Here is an 18,699-nt window from a genome sequence, read left to right as displayed (position 1 = left end):
TTGTCCATTCTGTTTGCCAATTTTCAGTCAAAAATACTTTGAGCTGAAATGTTTTGAATTTCACTTGACACCTTTGAGACCTTATTTGCCTACTGTTAATCTTTAAATTGGCTAATAAAATAATGGATCCAATTATATGACCACGGCATACTCTCTCACCTTATTTATTTTGCAAGGAAGAAAACAAAAAAAAAGTATTTTTTGCTTTAACCAGCAAGCTAAAAATCCAGTACTTGTGTGGTTCTAAACTTGACTATTAGCGAGTTGTTACATTCAGTGAAATGATCCCTGTTAGAAAGGTAGAAAGGATCGTTCCTTCAGCTCATCAGAGAGAAAAATCCAGCAGAGATCCTCCATGAACAGGAAACTCTGGGGCAGAGAAGGGCTCTTGGACCAGGTGAACAGTGGTGTGACACGAACCAGTGGGAGGGTGGCAGACCCTGCCATATTTTAGAGTGACCAGCAAACGTGTTTTCAAGTTTTTACTATTGGCAGTTAGTCTCCTTCAATGTATTTTATTCATAATTCTGATAGTGTTTCCCTGGTTTCATGTCTTTAACTATTATTGGGTCCAGTTTTGAACTTCAGATATACACAATTCCTTCCTGCAGCAGCCACAGCAAAGAAACCAAAACAAAAATATAAATGATGCATCGAGGGCCCATGGTTTCTGAAGGAGGACCGTTGGGATAGCGTTTCTCCACCCTTGGATAAACCACTGGCAGCTGGAAATGCTTTTTCATTTCACTTTCCATGCAGAGAGCCTTTCTGACAGAAATAAGAAGTCGAGTTCATGCTTCCAAAGCTTTTGCCTTCTTCCAGCAGCTCTGATGTTAGCTAATGATCACGCATTAGATGATACCATCTCAAGACTGCTCCTCTGCAATCACCAATTAGATATCATCTCAAGACAGCCACCAGCCTGAGCTCCTGGGCTGTCTGTTGGCCATGGTGGCCTCTCAGGAAAAGCAAGACATGCCCATGAGCAAAAGCAAAGCCTCCTCCCAGCCCTGAGCAGTGAAAGCCCCAGCAACCTCCTTCGTGGATGCCCGGGTGTAAGTGCCCAGGACCCAGGAATGCGGCTGTGCCCATGGAGAAACTGTGCTCCTGGGGCTCCAAGGCGCAAAAGATGCTCTGAAAGACCATAACGTGTAAAGTAAAACATGGACCCATTTCACAGGGGCTTTCAATTCAGTCAAGCAGGGCCATGCTTATACAAGGACAACTTAGCTTCTCCTGAGCAATGAGGAGAACTTTCAGCCTCCGGCTCCTCTTGCCATAACTACTGCTGAGAAGTATTTTCTAGGGTTTCAGAAGTCATTTGGGCTGATTTGCGTTTGGCTTTGAGATGTCTAGAAGATGCTGACTGTTTGGAAAGTGCTGAGGATTGTCCCCTAAAGACCTATCTCCTTCAGCATCAAGAAGTTTAAATCACCAGTGATGTCTGAAGCACAGTTTTAGCACCAGCATCAGGGTTTGAAACTATTGCCTCTGGCAAAGACTGCTAGCACTTGACCTAATGAAATAACCTGGTTAGCTCGTCTCAGTCACAAGCTGCTATTTCTTCCAGAAAACAAAACAAAAACAAATCATGTGCCTCAATTTCCCTTTTCATCATACACAGGTGATTACACTGCAGAGCAGCAATGACCAGTGCAAATAGAGTCCCAAATAATGTCTCTCTGATGCTTTGTCCATGACGGCTATAACAACATTAAAAGAAGACTTTGGTATTTCTGTTCAATAATGATTAGGTGTAGTTGGTTGGTAACTTATTTCCCACGTGTTTTCTGGGTGCAAGGACTGGGAGGATGTTTATTTAACCTGTCCTTGAGTTACAGTCACGAGAGGGAGACTTTACACTTCCCCAGGCATTTCACAAGTATGTTTAGGTAAAAAAAGAGTTGAAGCCATCATTTCTTTTAAGAACAGCTTGGGCCAAATCTCTTTGTGGTGCCATAAAGCTGAGCAGGATCCGTGCTTGGTACCGGTAGGCAGAGCTCTGTTAATTGGAACGATCCTGATTCACCCCTGTGAAAAAGCCCATTGGTTCTCTGTGCTGTTGCTATATTCAGAATCCATTTGAACACATGACTTTTATGCTTTCTAAAATAAGGCAATAAAGCAATTAGAAATAGATAACAGAAGGAGAGAGCACTTCACCAAAGCAAGCAAAAGAAAATAGCGTGGCATAATTAATACAGAGCTGGCAGGAGCGAAAATGAGCTGTAACAACTGGACTGTCACCGGGAGTATGACTGCAGGCTGAGCTGCAGATGTCTGAGGCTGCAATGGCAGAGAGGGTCCTGTCGCCACCCAGCACAATCTGGCCAGAGAATGCATGTCTGTGGGACAGAAGGAAATAAAAGCATCCTTTAGAGCTGGGAGGACATAAATGTTCCTGTCAGTCCTTCACTGTGCATCAGTCAGGGGATTTATCTGACTGAAAACATGCTCCCACATCCAAAGAGAAAGGGAATTAGTGCAACCAGAAAGGCAGGTGCTTTTTTAGGGAAAAATCCAAGAATGTCCTGCGTGGAGGGCTGGGTTAAAAATAAAAGGGAGTCTGCTGTGCCAGCGAAAGAATGAGTGGGCTCAGAGATAGGATAGATTGCACAGGGAAGGAGCTACCTCTTTCTTTAATGTTATTCATTTTTAATTTGCATCGTTATAGTGTCTGGAAGCACCAGGTGGAAATCAGGGCCTCATTGTGCTGGGAACTGTGCGCAAACATAATGATTAAATGTTGCCAGCTCTGCAGAGGTTGCAGCATCACTAACCAGCATAATTATTGCAGAATAAGTTTTTCTGCAATTGCTCTTCTGGAATATCTGTGCCACTTGATTTCTTTCAGAGTTAACCACGCCTGAGAGGATGAAAAGATGTATTTGTACTAGGTCCAACCTGGTAACCTTCACAGATAATAATAACTGTTCAGAGGTGGAATCTGCTCACCACTTTTGCATACACGTTCAGAAATTGTTTGCTTGTGTCATGGTTTCTGTAAAATGGGAATAGTAACACTGCACTTACAGCTCGCTCCCTTCATCTGACACTGATGATCGGACAGGAGTCCTCTGTTAGACCCTTAGAGCACTGTACTGTCAGTACATCACATACGACGGCTTGTTAGTGCTGTTTGTAATGATTAGGGATTAGCTGGAGAAGATATATTTTTTCTTTTGTGTTTTCTGGCTGAAAGGACTGGAGGCAGTGTTTGATTTGCTGAAGGTTCCTTTTCTATTGTACTTTTCTATTAGTTAAATAACTGTGCAAAAAGCAAAACGAAATTAAACACGGAGTTTAAAAAACCAAAACCCAGCCCTCAATTGTCACAGCATAAACAGCAAGCAAAACAGCAAACTGTCATTGAAAGCATCTTTGCACTATGACCAAATCCCTTTGGGTTTCTGTGACACTTTGGCTCGCTGCTCAGAAGTCAGAGAGCAGCAGGATACACTGGCCGCATTTTTACAGCTTCAAATACAGACGCTTTCTGGCCACAACAGATGCCAAGCACAGGAAATTCCGCCCTGACCCTAAGAGCAAGAGTAGGTCAAACCAGACGGAGAGGACAGTCCTGCTGCTCACCCGCACTTCCCCACTGGGATTTGCACCGAAGCACGTGGAGCTGAGCAGCCCTTCCTCCTTGCTCTCCCACCCCTGAGTACCAGCTCCGGCCTCCCTGGCACAAGGAGGGACCGAAACAATCGCCGTGGCCTTTCCCTGCCTTTTCATACCGCAGAGGGGACCAGCGTATGGTAAATTAGACACTTCCTCGGTTTCCTCCAGACAGCCATCGCTCCGCATGGTACCCACCTGAAAGCCACAGGCCCTGGGGGCCCCGTCTTAGAGAAGGAGCTCGTTTTGGTGAAAGAATTAAAATGATAATATCTCATTCTGCTGATTGCAGAGATGGTTGGTGAATGAAAAGCAAAGAAAAGGATCCCCACAGACAGTGTATTTTAAAAAGCAAGCAAGGAGATGAAAATAAACCCTCCCATGATTTTTAAAGCAGTCTTGGGATTTTTAGGGATCCCAGCTCAGAGGTTTTGAATAGCAACTACAGGGGTTCATTTACAACTAGCATTTTTCCTAATTTCCTATTCTGCCTTTTAATACTTCCTAGGAAAGAATAAGGGCTTTGCATTACAAGCAGCTTGAAAGATTAAGCAGGCAGAAACAACCCCCTGCTCTACCTGCAGCCTTGCACTGGTTATTTTAAGTTATGACTGGAGATTGACCTGGTTTAAGTGGGTGCAAAAGGTTACCTGAACACTCTCGCTTCACTGCCTGTAATCTTTGGCAACTGAATTTTCCCCAGGCATGTCTGCATGAAATAGTCTTCCAGTCCCCTCTGCTGGTTGCAGCTTGCTGGAGAGCTGCGCGGTTGCACCAGACAGCGACTGTGCAGTGCTTCGCCTCTATGAGGGCACCAGCCCCATGCCCTCAGCGCCCGCTAAGGTGGCACTGACTCCTCCAAAGACCAGGGAGCTTTCCCTCACCCTCGCCTCTGCATCTTTAATATAAGCACCTGGGCCCTCTAGACCGGACAGCATCATGAGAAAAGGTGAAAAAGTTAGCTAAACAGATAATGTTAAAAAAACCCCACCCTGCCTGTGAAAGCTGAGGCATCCTTCTGAGACCAAATAATGTCGTCAGGGGGAATGTATGGCTTGAAATGTTTGTTGAGCTTATGACCAAATATCACCTGCAACTGTTTGTGGCACTTGCCTCTGTGTCCCTACGAGCCCAGCGCGGTGCGTCCATCCTGCAGGCTGCTAGCTCACGCTCCCCACCGCAGCCAGCGGTGTTGCAGCCGTAGGCAGAACAATCCCTATAGCTTCTTTACTGACTTTCCTGCAGCAGCTGGGATCCAGTTTTGAAGTGACCAAGGCAAAATTTCCTCCAGGGGGTGCAAAACGACATTCAGAAAGAGACTGTGCATAAAGTCTGTGCTGATGCATCCTGCAGAACCGAGCAGAGCCAGCAGTACAGGGCAGGGGCTGCTCATAGCGATGTGGGGCTTGGGTGTAGTTCATGATGTCCAACTGCACGGGCCGAATAGTGCAAATCTTCTAGCAGAGAGGGGAAGATTTGTTCCTGGGTGGTGAGCTGGTTTGTGAGGCTACCGCCGAGGTCAATTCTGACCAGCTAATACTGACCGGTATGGGCAGCAGGAGGCAGAGCTGGCGCAGAGCAGCCGTTCTTCATGGCCGGCAGCGTGCCAGTGCTCTCCGCCAGCCAGCCTGTCTGAAGAGGAAACCCAAGTGACAAATCTGATAACAAGCCCTGCTCGTGGCTGGAGGCCCAGGGGCCCTGCACGGGAAGGCAGAGCCCAGGGGAGCCTGCACTGAGCCCATCGCAGAGGTCCCATGCTCCGGTCCGATTTACAGGATTGCTTTGCATGCACAAATCCCCCAGTGCCAAAAAGCACTGCGTACCCCGTGGCCCAGGGCAAGCATGGGCACCGCAAAGGGATGTAGTAGAAAAACTAAAGGTTTATTTTTTTTAATAAAATACATCCTTACAAAATAACCATTTTTCTCCTGTGCTGAGGGACTGGGCATGGTTCTTGCCAGCTCTCCTTCCCTCCCCCTCTCCTCACTTTGGAGCTGTGCAAGGGTGCCGCTGGGGAAGGAGAGGCAGCGGTGCTCTCCCCAGGGGCTTCAGGGTGCGGGGCGCCCTGGCACGGCCCCGGCACACCAGGCAGGGTGCAGCGGGAGCCCTTCGGAAGGGCCTGCAGAGGCAGCAGACCCCGGTGCCCTGCAGAAGGGCTGGTGGAAGACCCCAAGAGTGCCTTCGTGGCTCCCTGATGCCCAACACGAGTTTAACCCACCCGCAGCATCGCAGTGTGTCCCACCAGAGGCAGAGTGTCTGGCCGGCCAGACTCTGCCCTGGCTGCAGGGCAACACATTCCCATGAGCCGGTGTCGGACACTGCTGGCCTTGGGGCTGGTGCAGGCTGGTGATGGGGGATGGCAACTGTGTCTTAGGAAAGGAGGAGGAAGAGGGTGCAGGTTTGTCAGTCAGTGTGGATTCTGCCAAGAGAGAGAGGTGCACAGTGATTTCTGGTGTCTTGCCCCCCGCTGTCCCTCTTCAAGCAATGTTGCCATCGGAGATGTGATGCCAGTCCCACATCCTGCAGCCAGCGCTGCCCCGCGAGCCTGCACACCCTGGGAAACGCTGACCCCGGCTTAGACATTACAGCCCCCACCTCAGATCTCCTCCATGCCTCCCTGGAGCCCTGCTGCCTTTCTGGGGCCCTTGGGATAGCCCCGAGACCCACAGCCCTCACCCCTGCCAGCTGTATGCCAGCAGGGCTGGGGAAACACCACTCACCTCTCACTGCGTGTTGTCCAGCTCCTTCCCCTTCTTATGTGACTTCGACTGGGGGTTAAATGAGACAAAACAATGATCCTTTTACAGATCTGCCCCTTTCTAATGCCAGGGAAAAATGTGGTTGAACAGCAACTTCTAACCCCCAATGTATAAGCACAATTTCAAATGAATTTGAGGAGAGCTGTTTTCACATCCTATGAAAGGCCACGAAACATCCCATGGCCATGGAGATGTTCTCAGAAAGCAGAAAAGGGGATATTTTCCAGTTTGCTAAAGTACTGGTCTGTCTCTGCTTCCCTTAAAGCATTGCAAGTGTTAACAGATACTGGAATGTTTGGGGATAAAGGGAGGGAATAAAGCTATTAATAGTGAGTCACACAGAAGATCTCTATAATTTAGGAGAGGAGATTCACAGATCCCAACCTCTGACAGTCCCAAGGGCTCAGGATTCCCACAAGCTCAGGAAGGCACCTGTTTGCTCCTCAATATATTGTATAAATGTTGTTTCTGTTACAGCATCATTACCCATGCATCCGCACTCACACCTGCAGGAGCCACTGCAGGGGAGGGACTCGCTGTTACTTACAGGCTCCTGTTCCGCATATTTGAATTTCTTCTGCTTGTAATAGTCCCGTCCTTGGAGAAAATGCAGCAGGAGCAGGTCGCAGAGGACAGAGGCCTTAAATCAAAGTGCAGTTAGGGTTGGGGCTGCCCCCCCAGCTCACCTGTGCCACCTTGTTCTTCCAGCTTGTTCCAGTTTGCCCCACAAATTAGGGTCCCTTCTGCTTCAACCCACAACGTGGCAGCTGATGAAGAGCGTACAGCCCCTGAATGTCCATTTAGGACAGAATTGAAGTGTGCTGGGTTCAGTACGGGGCAATTTAGGTAAACAGAAGTTAAGTGCTTCCACTTTAGGTATATGCAGAGCACAACACACTTTGGGTCATGCCAAAGTCTTTAATGACTTTAATATTGGTTTTCTGTTGTGCGTGAAATGCTGCCTATCACCTCCAACCCCCCCCCCAGTACCGCCTCTAACTTGAAACTCTCAAGGTACCAAGACACGGCCCCACCACGAAAGCCGGCTTCCCCTCACTCGGCAGGGCAGCAGCTCCTGCTAGCAGAATTCACGTCAGCCAGCGGGCAGCAGGAATCTATTTTCCTGAGCTAGCGAGGCAGGAGAGCACCTCCTTCTGCCCATCCCCTGTTGCCTGAGTGGGAAGCAGTATTTCACTGCTGCTCAGGGACACTTCCCCATGGATGTCACAGGTAAGGAGAATAATTTGAGAGTCTCCATATAGAGGCTGGAAATATCTGAACTTACCACTCCAAAAATACCAATTCCAGAGCCGATTGTGGTCATGGTTGGGATGATGTCAAATTTGCCTGCCTGAATAAAATCAGAGGAAAGAGGTGATATGTTACAAAAAAAACCAAAAAACAAACACCACCACCACCAAAAAAAAACGGTGCCACAGCTATAGGTCAGGCTCAGCTAAAGAGCCTTGCAGCAACCCAAACCACAACCACAGCACAGAGAGAAACAGGAGCTGGGCAAGAGCTGATTTTAAGCTCATTGGTCAAACAGAAATATATGGTAGGTTGGTTTTAGGCTGACACAAACTGAAATTACTTTGCGTCCTTTATTTTTAACTAAAAAAAAAAAAAAAAGAAAGTATACTCTTCAAATATTCCCAGTGGGAACACAATGAGGAAAGCCTTCTTTCACAGTGGGATGAAAAAGACAAAACAGAAAAACACAGATGTTCAGCTTTTGGAAATATTAGTGAAAGGTTTTGACTTTCCACAGTCCCCCCCAGCCATCATGATGTTTTTTTGGGACAAAGCCACTGACCCAAGGAAACCACTCGCATTGGTTTTCCTGGCCCCGTGAGACCCCGGTGCTGTGTCACGGAGCTGGTACCCGCCTGAGGACATGGCACTGCCATCCTGGAGAGCCGGGGGTAAACCCAGTGTCTGGCCACCCTTACCTTGCCATTCACCAAAATGTCAAACCGGATCCCAAACACCTTGTAGAGCGTCCTCTTGTCCGTCCCATTTTCTTTGTAGTATTTGGCGTATCTGCCCAATTGGATGGTGAGCATTAATGGCTTTCCAGGGTGTCTAATAGCCCCCTGCAACCCAACGGCATCGGGATCTTGGCGGGAGCAGGATGGGGGTCTGGGGATGCACCAGCATGGACCCAGTCCCGACCTTCTCCTTCATCCCCCCGAAGGAGCTGGGCTGTTGACACCTCTCCCCTCTGTGCCTCAGTTTCCCTGCCTGCACATTGGAGCTAAAGCTCCTGCTTGTGCTGATACTTGGTGACCCCAAGTGCTACGTGACAGTGGATGTTAGTGCAGCACTAGTAGCAGCTTCACACAGAGCAGCAGCCAGAGCAGCAGCTCACACCTAAATGTCATGCTGTGGCTGAACGCTTTGAAGCATGGGAACACATGAGATGACCTTGCACCACCTCCAGTCTTTCAAGGGGTTTCCCAAGAGCCCAGCTGAGCAGGAGAGTCTGCAAGGGCGAGGAGATGTACAGGGAAAGGCAACGGGGTAATTTTGAGGCCAAGACATGGGTTATCATTTTTCTCATGCCATTCTAAAGAGAGCACTGCTGTCTGACACTGCAAAGGTAGTGAGTATTTTGGAGAACAGTCCCTGATCTTTAACTATCCCTTGAGTGCTGTGGGATCCTGAAAGATGTCACCTCTGAATCCTGCCGGGAGAGTTAACAGGGGTTTCCTTACCTGAAGTTGAAGCCCGGTGAAACGTTACTGTCATCATTGTAAAGGCCATGGAACTGGTAAATGGGTTTGCAGTACCGGACGGGCCAGTCAAGGTCACAGTTCCAGTCTATGGTGATGCCCACCACTCCACCCTGCAGCCGAGAGAGGAGTCACAAGGTTGCCCCGCTTGGCCCAACCTAGCTAGCCTGCATGGAGAAGCTCCTTCTCTCCTCATATGTGGCCTTTCTTGATGCTACGAGGTGCCCTGGCTCTCCAGGGTACACGGACTCCCACTGCTGTCTCAGCCCTGCTAAGCAGCCTCAGCTTCGTGCCCTATGCATCACCCTATGCAGAGGCGCTTGCTTCTGCCCTAAATGCTGGATACACAGCTAAATTCATGCCCTCTTGTACCTGGTCAGCATCCCGTGCAAAAGGCATGGTCCTGAGAAACAGTGTCCACTGCAGATCCCCCACGGTCCTAGTGGCACAGCCTTTTGTTGCCTGATTTTACCCATAAGGTTTGCCTGCCCTGTGGCTTAACCCTGCCATCAAACTATTAACGTCACAGGGAAAATCAAAGGCAATTTAACAAGGTCATAGAGGAGAGTGAAATGAACCCATGAAAATCAGAAGAAAACCTCCTCTAAGAGGTTTTCTGCTAGGAAATGAAGCAGTCCCTCCTGAGCTTGGTCCGGGCTGTAACTAGCTGTGCCCCAGAGGCTCATCTTTTTGCACCTTTAATATATGCAAGCCTCAGATTTTATTTAATGCCTGGTAAAGTTAGCTTAAGGCTCTGTAGTGCAGAAATAGCAGATACTCTTGCATACCACCCTGAGAAGCGTTGGACAAAGCTGCATTTCTGAGCCTGGGGAGAGGCTGCAGTTTGCATTGTGCAATGAGCAGTATTTGACCATCCAGCCGAGGCTTCCGAGCTCAATCGGATGGGATTTGGCCACACAACTCTAGTCATTCGTTGCACAAATTAAAACAAACTGAACCCTGGATTTATTGCCAGCGGGTCAAATCTTGTCAATCTTACAGAGGAGTTTCCAAGAAAGGCTTAAATATTAGGCCATGCCCAAGGAGATTCATAATCTTTAAGAGCTAATTCTGACACTGCCTCACAAGTCCTTGAGGAAATGGATCCCTTGTGTCTCAACAGCTTGGGGATGATTGCTCTGTTGGTGTCTCCCTCCACATGTCAGCACAAAACATCATTTGAAATTGAAGTACCTTAACAGCCAGGAAGGTAAAATTCTGACCCGATTCCTTCACTATGTATCCCAGGTCAAAGACAGGGCATAAGGAATCGGTGACTTTGTGGTAGGTGCATTTCTTCAGGTACTGTTTGGTAACGCTCTCAACCAAGTTGCGCCTGTGAAGGAAAAGAGCGAGAAAGAGTCTGAATAACCCAATAATTTGGGTGGGAAAGGACGTCTGGAAGTCCCTGGTCCAACCTGTTGCTCAAAGCCAGGTAACTTCAAAGCTCAGGGCTTTGTTCTCCTCCCCCACGTGCTCAGCAGACCCCGCAGATGGAGAGTGGGTGCTTTGCTCCCACCCCATCAGCGACTCGTGTCCCCTGAACCTCCTCTTGCGGAGGAAGCCTCTCTGCTGTTTTCTCTCCTACAAATGGTCTCCACCTCTGCTTTGGGTTCGCTGCTTTGCCTGCTGCCCAAACCCATTTCTTCAGTGCACGTCTGCCTGTCCTCACCTCTTCTAGCAACCCCCTCTCGTTCCTCAGCTTTGCAAACCCTCCTGCGGCCTCCACCATCCCTCCCAGCTGCCTCTCCCATTGGCGTGTCAGCTCGTCCATGGGTTCTGCCAGGCAATGCTCCATGCACCAACAGTTTTCATCTAGGACAGCTCATGGATAGCGTATCCCACAGCTTTTACATTTAGCTGGATTTTGCCGTCTCCTCCAGAAAGGGTGAAAAAGGAAGGACAGTGTCTTGCTTTCCACCCCAGTCTGCTCCTTTGCCTAAAAACAGCCTTTCTGTGAAGCTTCCCTGACCCAGATGGTTTTGTAACCCTTGTGCCGTGCTCAACCCTGTCCCATCATTTATGCTCAGCAGTTAATTAGCAGCAGCGATCAAAGGCAGGAAGTTTCCCCATGACCCCAGCCGGCTCCAGCCCCTGCAATGGCAGCCAGCCCGGCCGCCCTCCCCTCCCAGGGCCCGCTGTCCCTCATCACAGCCCCCCTCCTGCCCACCCTCGCTCAGGTTGCTGCCTCTCCTTGCTGCTGGTGGGGGATCCCCTCTCCCAGCCACCTCTTGGGATGCAGCTCAAGGCTGGCTCAAGACTTTGCCGAGCGTGCCGGCTGCCAGAGCATTTAACCTTGGCTGCAGCGCAGGGACACGATCGGCTTTAGACAGAAGAATCCGCCGGCTTCAGCACAAATAGCTTCTGTTAATTTGTTCCAAATCAGATATATAATCAGTGTCATCACAAATCCTCTTACATGTGCACCTTTGGCCAGCGGCACCGTTTCCAGCGCTGCCTGGAAGGGGCCGACCCTACAACCCGCTGCAGAAGCAACTGGGAAACATGACGGTAAGAGGGGCCTGTGCTCACTTTTGGGCAGCAAGCTCATCCTGGCTGCTCGCACCCCACTGAGGCAGTTAGTATTTTACTGTTATCTTTGAGGAGGAAAAGGGAGAAGAAAAATGAAGAATCAGAGAAACTGTAATTTAATATGCATCATATGAGGGTAACTCAGGGGACATTAATTCCAGAAACGTTCTTTCCTGTAACTGCAGCTATCAGCTGAGGTGGACAGATTTGGGAGGGAAATGTCTCAGTTCCTATCAGCTAATCTGGTGATCAGTGCAACAGTTAGAGTAGACCTGGACTTGCTGGTGAGGGACAGCATCCTCCATATCAAGCATCCAGCTACACCCATGGTTTCCCCTTAGGGACACGGCTGGGTGAACTGAGTAGAAGCTGTTCCCCCAAACCTCCACTTACCTGGACACCTTGAACCTGGGGAAGGTGATGCTGTTCTTGATGAACAAGGTGAACTTCTCTGCTTCTGACAACAGGGCAGGGCTGAAAAACACAAGCGTTGGCACGTGTCCATCACTCGACTCTCTGGCCGCTGGAGAAAGCCCCATTTGCTAGAGATTCATCCAAACTGGCACAAGCAGGACCCAGAAAAACTGGTGATCTCATCCCTGCCCTTTCTAAGTGAAGAATACCAACAAGGTTCAGAAAAATCCCAAGGAAGGAGGGAAGTGCTTGTTAGGGGACAGAGATGGAGTTAGGTACTGGGATTTCAGTTAAGAAACCCCAAAAGCACATTGAAAGAGAGCTCAAGGGCCCTGGGTGCTTTCCTGGGCTCTTTGGGAGACCCATGGGTGTCCCTGCAGCCCCCCTGCAAAGAGAGTCAAGGAGGAACAGGACTTTGCATCTTCCAGGAGGTGCTTCACAGTGGCCCATAGAGGCTGGAGGTGGAGAACATCTCATGGGCAGAGCACAACTTTATTCTGAAGGCAAACAGGATAGATGGGGGCTGCTGGTCCATGCACAAAGCACCCAGCAGAGATGGGGGGAGCCACCAGCGAGGCGGGGAGCAAACCGTGCCAGGAGAGGCACAATCCCCCTGGGGACACCAGGCAACCCCCACCAGCCACAGAGTCTGCATCGACCCAGGCTGTCCTGGCAGCAACCTGCAGAGCCCCGGCTTGCTCTGCCATACACCGAGTGTTGCTGGTGCAGCTGGGGTGGGACCAGGGTGGAAAGGGGGGCAATGACATCGTTGCTTACTTGGGAACATGGTCATCAACTTCAACGGGGCACCAGCCAAAGATCTCGCAGGTCTTCACAGAGCTGTTGAAATGCACGCACTTGCCCGTCATGAGCCCTGTGGGGAATTGAGATGGCTGCTCACACCCCTGTATACTGGGAAATCCCAGCCTTACACTGGGATGGATGGGATCTAGTTGGAGCTTCAGCCCTGCCACAGATATCCAAGGCACGAAATACTCAGGGCTTTGGTGCCCCTTTATAAAAAGGGTAATTAATTGTGGCCTCTCAGCTCAGGGCAGTGGTTTCTCTTGCGCTATTGTACAGGGGAGTAACTGAGCATTTTTCTTGCTAAAATACATCTCAGAAAATGCCTAGCTGTTAGAAAGATAGAAGTCTGTGGGAAATGTTTTAGTATTGATTAACCTTTTGTTGGGAGAAGTTTTTACAGCTCATATCTCTTTTGGTAGAGGAAAGCAGGACCAGCCCAGGTGGGACCCTCACCTGGGATGTCAGAGGCTTTTCCCAAACCCCGTCAGCTGGTGGTCCAAAGCAGGTCCCCCTGCCAGACACCCCAGCCCTGCAGTTTCACCGGAGCACGCTGTGCTCAGCGTGTCTCACCAGAAATGGCGGTGCCGGAGCCTCGGGGCCCCGTGCCGTACCTTGTCCCTGGCGGCTGTATTTCCCTTTGCTGCAGTCGCTGTCCCGCGAGCAGAGCCCGGCGTCCGGCAGCTGTTTGGAAAAAGCAGGCAGCCACCTCTCAGCATCACATGCCGCGGTTTCGGTCCCTCTCTCCCTCCTGCCTCACCACACAGCATTTTCCCTAGGGCAAATGCTGCTTGGCTGCAGCCAGAGCCTTGTCTGTACACCGCTTCCCAACCAAGGATGTCCAGATTAAACAGGAAAAAGGAGGAATTTCTTTTCTAAACTCCAGGCAGATGCTTTTATTCAAGCCTTGAGCCTGCTCTGCTTGATCATCTCGAAGGGAAGACAACTTAAAGGGATGCTGGCTAGTTTTCAGCAGAATAAAAGCCTTCACATAGCACTTGCAAGTCAGGGAGGATAATATGGGGCCAGACTCAGGCTTTCACCAAACCTCTCAATGTCAGGAAAACTCCTTCCCCAGTGCCACCACACAACCCCCCTAAATTACAGAAGCTGAGACCGCTGAAGGAAGCCAGCATATTTACCTCTGGGCAGGTTCCTTGTTTCTGTCCAGGGGTGACAATGAAGTTGGTCATCACCACAAACGAGCTGTCCCCCTGCAGAGACACAGCCAACGAGCTCACAGCTGGCACGGCATTTTCTGATGGAGCCTCTCCCTGGGGTAGGGCACCCAAACCACCAGGCCATGTCCAGGCAGATGGCACCTTTCTTCCTAACTCCGCCACGGCTCGGGAAGCTGGTGGTGGCCCTGGGGAGCTGCAGTGCCACCAGCCCTGGGGACAGTGGAGGACCCCCCTTGCTGCCTGAGATGCTCGACTGGAGGCACCAGAGGAGGCTTGATCCTTTTGGAGGCAGCCTCAACTTGCCCCATCAACCACGGTGGGTCCCAAGCACTGAATGCTCCCCAGGGGTGATATGTGGGCAGAGGTTTGTGGCAGGAGCAACCTGCTTTCCACCACAGGGACACCATGTCACGGTTAGCCCCATGGAAAGCCTACACCGAGAAGCCCGTCTGCACCCCAGCACGTGGGTAAAAGCAGTGGTCGAGACATAAGCAAGACCCACCCTGCCTCCTTACCTGGGGTGGGAAAACATAATCCACCACATCCCAGATGTGAGGGCCCATGACGCTCTCATTGGTCAGCATCAGGCCTTTCAGCTTCACCGAGACCGAGCTGACGATGCTGTCCTGAGACTGGTAGCCCTTCTCATAGAGGAAGACCCACCTGGATGGGGAAAGGTGGTGGGATGAGCATGGCCACCAGTGCTCATCCGCAGGAGCCCCAAGTCCCAGCACATCACTGTGGACTGGGGCTTTTTCTACTAAGTCTCACCTGGGGGATTATTTGCCAAATTTCCTCCATCTGGATGAGGAACACATTGCTGAGCTCCTCCACCCTTTGCCTGAGGCATGTGGTAGCTGTGGGACCCGACTTCCACGGTGGGATGATTTATTTTGGGGACTGGGACACATTTTGTGGTTGAGGATATGTGAAGGCAGGTGGAGCAGGGTGGCCACAGACCATTTGGAATTAAAGCCTATGGTGAGTTTATGGCTTGGTGACCCACCCAGACCCTCCTGATCCACTTCATGGGCACTCTCCAAAACTCATTACCTCCAGGGCCAAGGCAGGGGTAAGTCTGGATATGGCTCCCATCCAGGGCCACCGTTCCCCGTCCAGCACAGGGAATTGTGGAGCTGTGGCCCTGGGTGCAGGGCTGGGGACACTGCTGTGGCCGGCATGGGGCTCTCCCTACGTTTCCCAGCCCATCATGCAGCCATTAGGTCCGGCTCCTGACACTATTTAACCTATGGCATAAACAAGCTGCCACTGGATTAACTCTGACTGAGGGAGACTATAAACACGGGCGAGCAACCATTTCGGGTAACGCTTCTGGCGGCACAGAGCATTCCCAGCACTAAAAAAGGAGCGATCTGGTTTTTGTCCCCGCTGCCATAGCGCTGGTCCCGTTGGCCATGACAGAGGCAGCGCACTGCCTGTGGGACAGCCTGCAACGCCAGCCTGGCATGTCAGCCCGTCCTCGGGCACCTGCCTCATGGGCATGGGGGAAAATGGGGGAACCCTGGGTGCTGCCTGGAGGTCTGCCCTACGGGTGCTGGACTTTATGGGGACCTCTTGGGGATGATGCTTTTTGGCTTGCAGCCTTATTGGCATCCCAGTACAGGGGGCGAGGGGACCTCAGGGACAGCATCGGCCCCAGTACCTGGGGATGAGAGCAGAAATTCAGCACTGCTGCCACCCAGCTGGGACCCCCAGCTCCAACCTCCTCCTCCAGGCAGAGGGCCATACTGGGTTACACTGGTTACACTGGGCATCTTCCCTGATGCCCTCAGGGCTGCAGGAGGCTGTGAGCTGGGCAGCACCGTGGTGGAGCATTTCCCTAAATCTGCCTCCAGCACAGCCTCTGTGGCTGCCACCTCATCCCTCCCTGGCAGAGGTGACTGCAGGCACACAGGGCTGGGCACTCTGCCATGACACAAACCTCCCCATGGCAGGGCAGGATGAGGCCCTCACCCTGCTGCTGAGCCGTGGTCACAGCAAACAAGGTGTCATGTCCCCATCATGCTGTAAATGCCGCATCAAGCCCTGCCCAGGTGGTAAAAGTCCCCTGGTGTCACTCCCCCATGTGGCAGAGTCACCAGCGCCTCTTCCCTCGCCAGCCCCATCCTGCAGATCAGCCCGCAGCCTCCTCGCGTGCGAGGTTTTCAGGAAACAAAAGCCAGAAAGCGAAGTCCAGCCGGGGAGCGCATGGCATCGCCTGGCCAGCAGCGATATTGCCTTATCTCAGCATATCAGCAGAAAGAAGAGCTGCTTCCCAAGGGTAACGCCGGGTCTCTCAGTGGGGTCAGGCCCATGTCCCTCCTCTGCACTGACACACATCCCTCCAGCACAGCCATGGATCAGCATGCATCCCCATGAGCATCCCACGCCTGCTGCCAAGGGAACCAAAGCTGGGGTAATAGTAAATAAATAAATATCTGCCTGCGAAACTTGCTTTCAAAGAAGAGAAAATCTCAGGCACCGTGGCTTAGTGCAGGCAGGGAACTGGAGGCAGTGCTGCAGGCAGCAAGGGGATGCCAATGGCCACAGGGGCTATGGGTAGCTGCACTCACAGGCAGCCTCTTGCTAACGGAGCCTGACCCCACCGAGACAGCAAAAATGTAGGAATTACAGCAACTTCATGCCAACCTCCTCCCCTCTGCCCCTGGCTGTCCCCCGCAAGCTGGTTCTCTTTTTGCTCCCTCCTGGCTGCCTGTCCTGTTTGAGCTGAGTTGCTTAAGCCACGTTTCCTTAGGAAGTCCCGCTCTGGGCAACCACCTCTGCCAGTTCCCCATGTGCAGGAGCAGCTGCCCCTGGCTGGGTTTGCTGGAGCCTGGGGGTTTCCTGGGCTCAGCCCTTAGGAGAGCCAGCACTGCTCCCAGTAACACCAGTCTGGGCCAGTGCAAAACCCTTTGCAGCGGAGCATCCTTGAGACCATGGCTTGGCAGCAGTCTGGGATGAGGATTACCCTTGTGAGCCAAAGCACTGGTGAGCAGGGTGGGAGCGATGCAGGGGTCCCACGATGACCCACTGGGAAGCTTTTCCCCCTTTCCAGAGGATCTGTGCTAAAAACCACTGCTCCCCTCAGCTGCTCCCTTGCACTGAGCCCTGGGAGCTACTGCCTCTCCTTTGGGGCTGCACTAGGCACCCTGCACCCGAAAAATACCCATTTTTTCCAATTCATGGCTGGATAACCCCTTGCCCTGCAAACCTCATGCTGTGGGGCCCTTTCCAATGGAAGGGGTGCTGGTCTCTGTCTCGAGGGCTGAGCCCACAGCAACCATGGGGGCACAGCAAAGATTTTTATCACCCCTTGCATCCCATAGCACAGCACTTCGTCCCACACCAAGGGGACAGGGACCGAATTGCTGTGGCAGGAGCAGCAGCCCCAGGGCACCTGAGGACACACATCCTTGCAGGGCTCTGAGCCCGCCTGCTCCACTCGCTGCCTTTTTAAAGCAGTTGCTCTTGCACGGCGGCTGCTCTCAGGGCTGCCTCCTACAAGCAAAGCAAACCAGGGATTTGGAGTGAGGCTCCGTCCTGGCCCCAGCCACTGGGCTGGCTCTGCCTTCCCAGCAGGGTGGTGGATGGGGAGATTTATGGTCCTGCCTCAAGCGGCTTGGGTCTCACAAATCATCGTGCTGGCCCCAGTTGCCTCTTAGTATAAATGAAAATAAAAATAACAACAGATTCTCAGGCCACCGTCCAGCATCTCAAGTGGGATTTGGATGTGGCTCAGCGAGGAGACGGGGCCCTGGTGCGCGGAGCAGGGCTGGGCAGGGCTGAGCCTCCAGCCTGCACACACAGCCGCTTCTGGAGAGGACGTGGGCACCAGGCAGCCGTCTGGAAGACCCATGGTGGGACACTGAGCAGCACGGGAGTGGCCATGGCTGGGGGGATGCGATGCCATCAGCAATAAACTCCCGCCGCATCAGAATATAGGGGATATATGAGCCCCTTCGTCTCCGTTGCTTTTTAACCCGGTGGCAAAGCATTAATTTGGGGGAAAGCAGGCGCCAGGGAGCCTTACCCGATGATGTACGCCAGGACGATGAGCTGGATCAGCCGGAAGGTCAGTCCCACCTTCTTGTTCCTCACCAGCACCATCCTGGGGGTGTCATATTCGAAGAGGAAGGAGGACACCTTCTCCATGCACTTCTGCCCCATGGCTGCGCCAGGGCTGTGCTGCAGCCTTCCGTTGGCCCCGCTGCTCGCCGTGACGTGGGTCGGGCCGTGCCTGCCGCCGCTCGTGCAACTCCTCTGTTTGCAGAGAGGAGGAAAAAAAAGAAAAAAAATAATAAAAATGCTATCGGCGTTGCTCTGTGTACATCTGGGCTGACGGGTTTCCTCCTCTGCACAGGGACGGGTTTTCCTCTTCCTATAAGCTCTGGGCTGGGAGCAGCCGGTGCCCTACATGGTCCGGGGGTGGGACGGGGTGCGGGAGGGTGCAGGGCCACCCTGCTGCCGAGCCCGTGTGCCACTGGGACAGAGCTGCCCGCCCGCGGGGGATGTGCCCTCATCCGGGCAGGGGCCCTCCCTGGGGACAGAAGGGCTGCAGGCAGGGCTCAGGGCGAGCAGGCAACGTCGGGATGGAGGAGACGGTGGAGGTCTTGGGAGAGGATGTGAGGAACTGGGGTTGGGGTATCATCTTTC

General features: G+C 52.0%; 1 protein-coding gene across 2 annotated transcripts; it reads right to left on the bottom strand.

The window, feature by feature from the left end:
- Window positions 1–243: 243 nt before the first annotated feature.
- On the bottom strand, window positions 244–18,355 carry P2RX1 (purinergic receptor P2X 1). 2 transcript variants are annotated; one of them, XM_087752071.1, is made up of 13 exons: window positions 18,077–18,355; window positions 14,562–14,709; window positions 14,008–14,079; window positions 13,480–13,549; window positions 12,839–12,935; window positions 12,041–12,121; window positions 10,310–10,451; window positions 9,098–9,228; window positions 8,333–8,423; window positions 7,666–7,731; window positions 6,928–7,020; window positions 6,342–6,389; window positions 244–5,253 (listed from the first exon to the last, which is right to left on the bottom strand). In XM_087752071.1, exons 1-12 carry the CDS (start codon window positions 18,211–18,213, stop codon window positions 6,345–6,347), a joined length of 1,173 nt encoding a protein of 390 aa, XP_087608197.1. In that variant the 5' UTR covers window positions 18,214–18,355; the 3' UTR covers window positions 244–5,253; window positions 6,342–6,344. The 2 variants fall into 2 exon arrangements, with proteins under 2 accessions (XP_087608197.1, XP_009467216.1); XM_009468941.2 differs by lacking the exon at window positions 244–5,253 and adding an exon at window positions 5,308–6,040.
- Window positions 18,356–18,699: the final 344 nt, after the last annotated feature.

Source organism: Nipponia nippon, unplaced genomic scaffold (genome assembly GCF_047370975.1).
Source record: "Nipponia nippon isolate SJK-2023a ecotype South Korea unplaced genomic scaffold, ASM4737097v1 scaffold_15, whole genome shotgun sequence".
Classification (NCBI taxonomy): Eukaryota; Metazoa; Chordata; class Aves; order Pelecaniformes; family Threskiornithidae; genus Nipponia; species Nipponia nippon.
The sequence above is the reverse complement of the archived record's forward strand: the minus strand, read 5'-3'. Positions and strand labels throughout refer to the sequence as shown.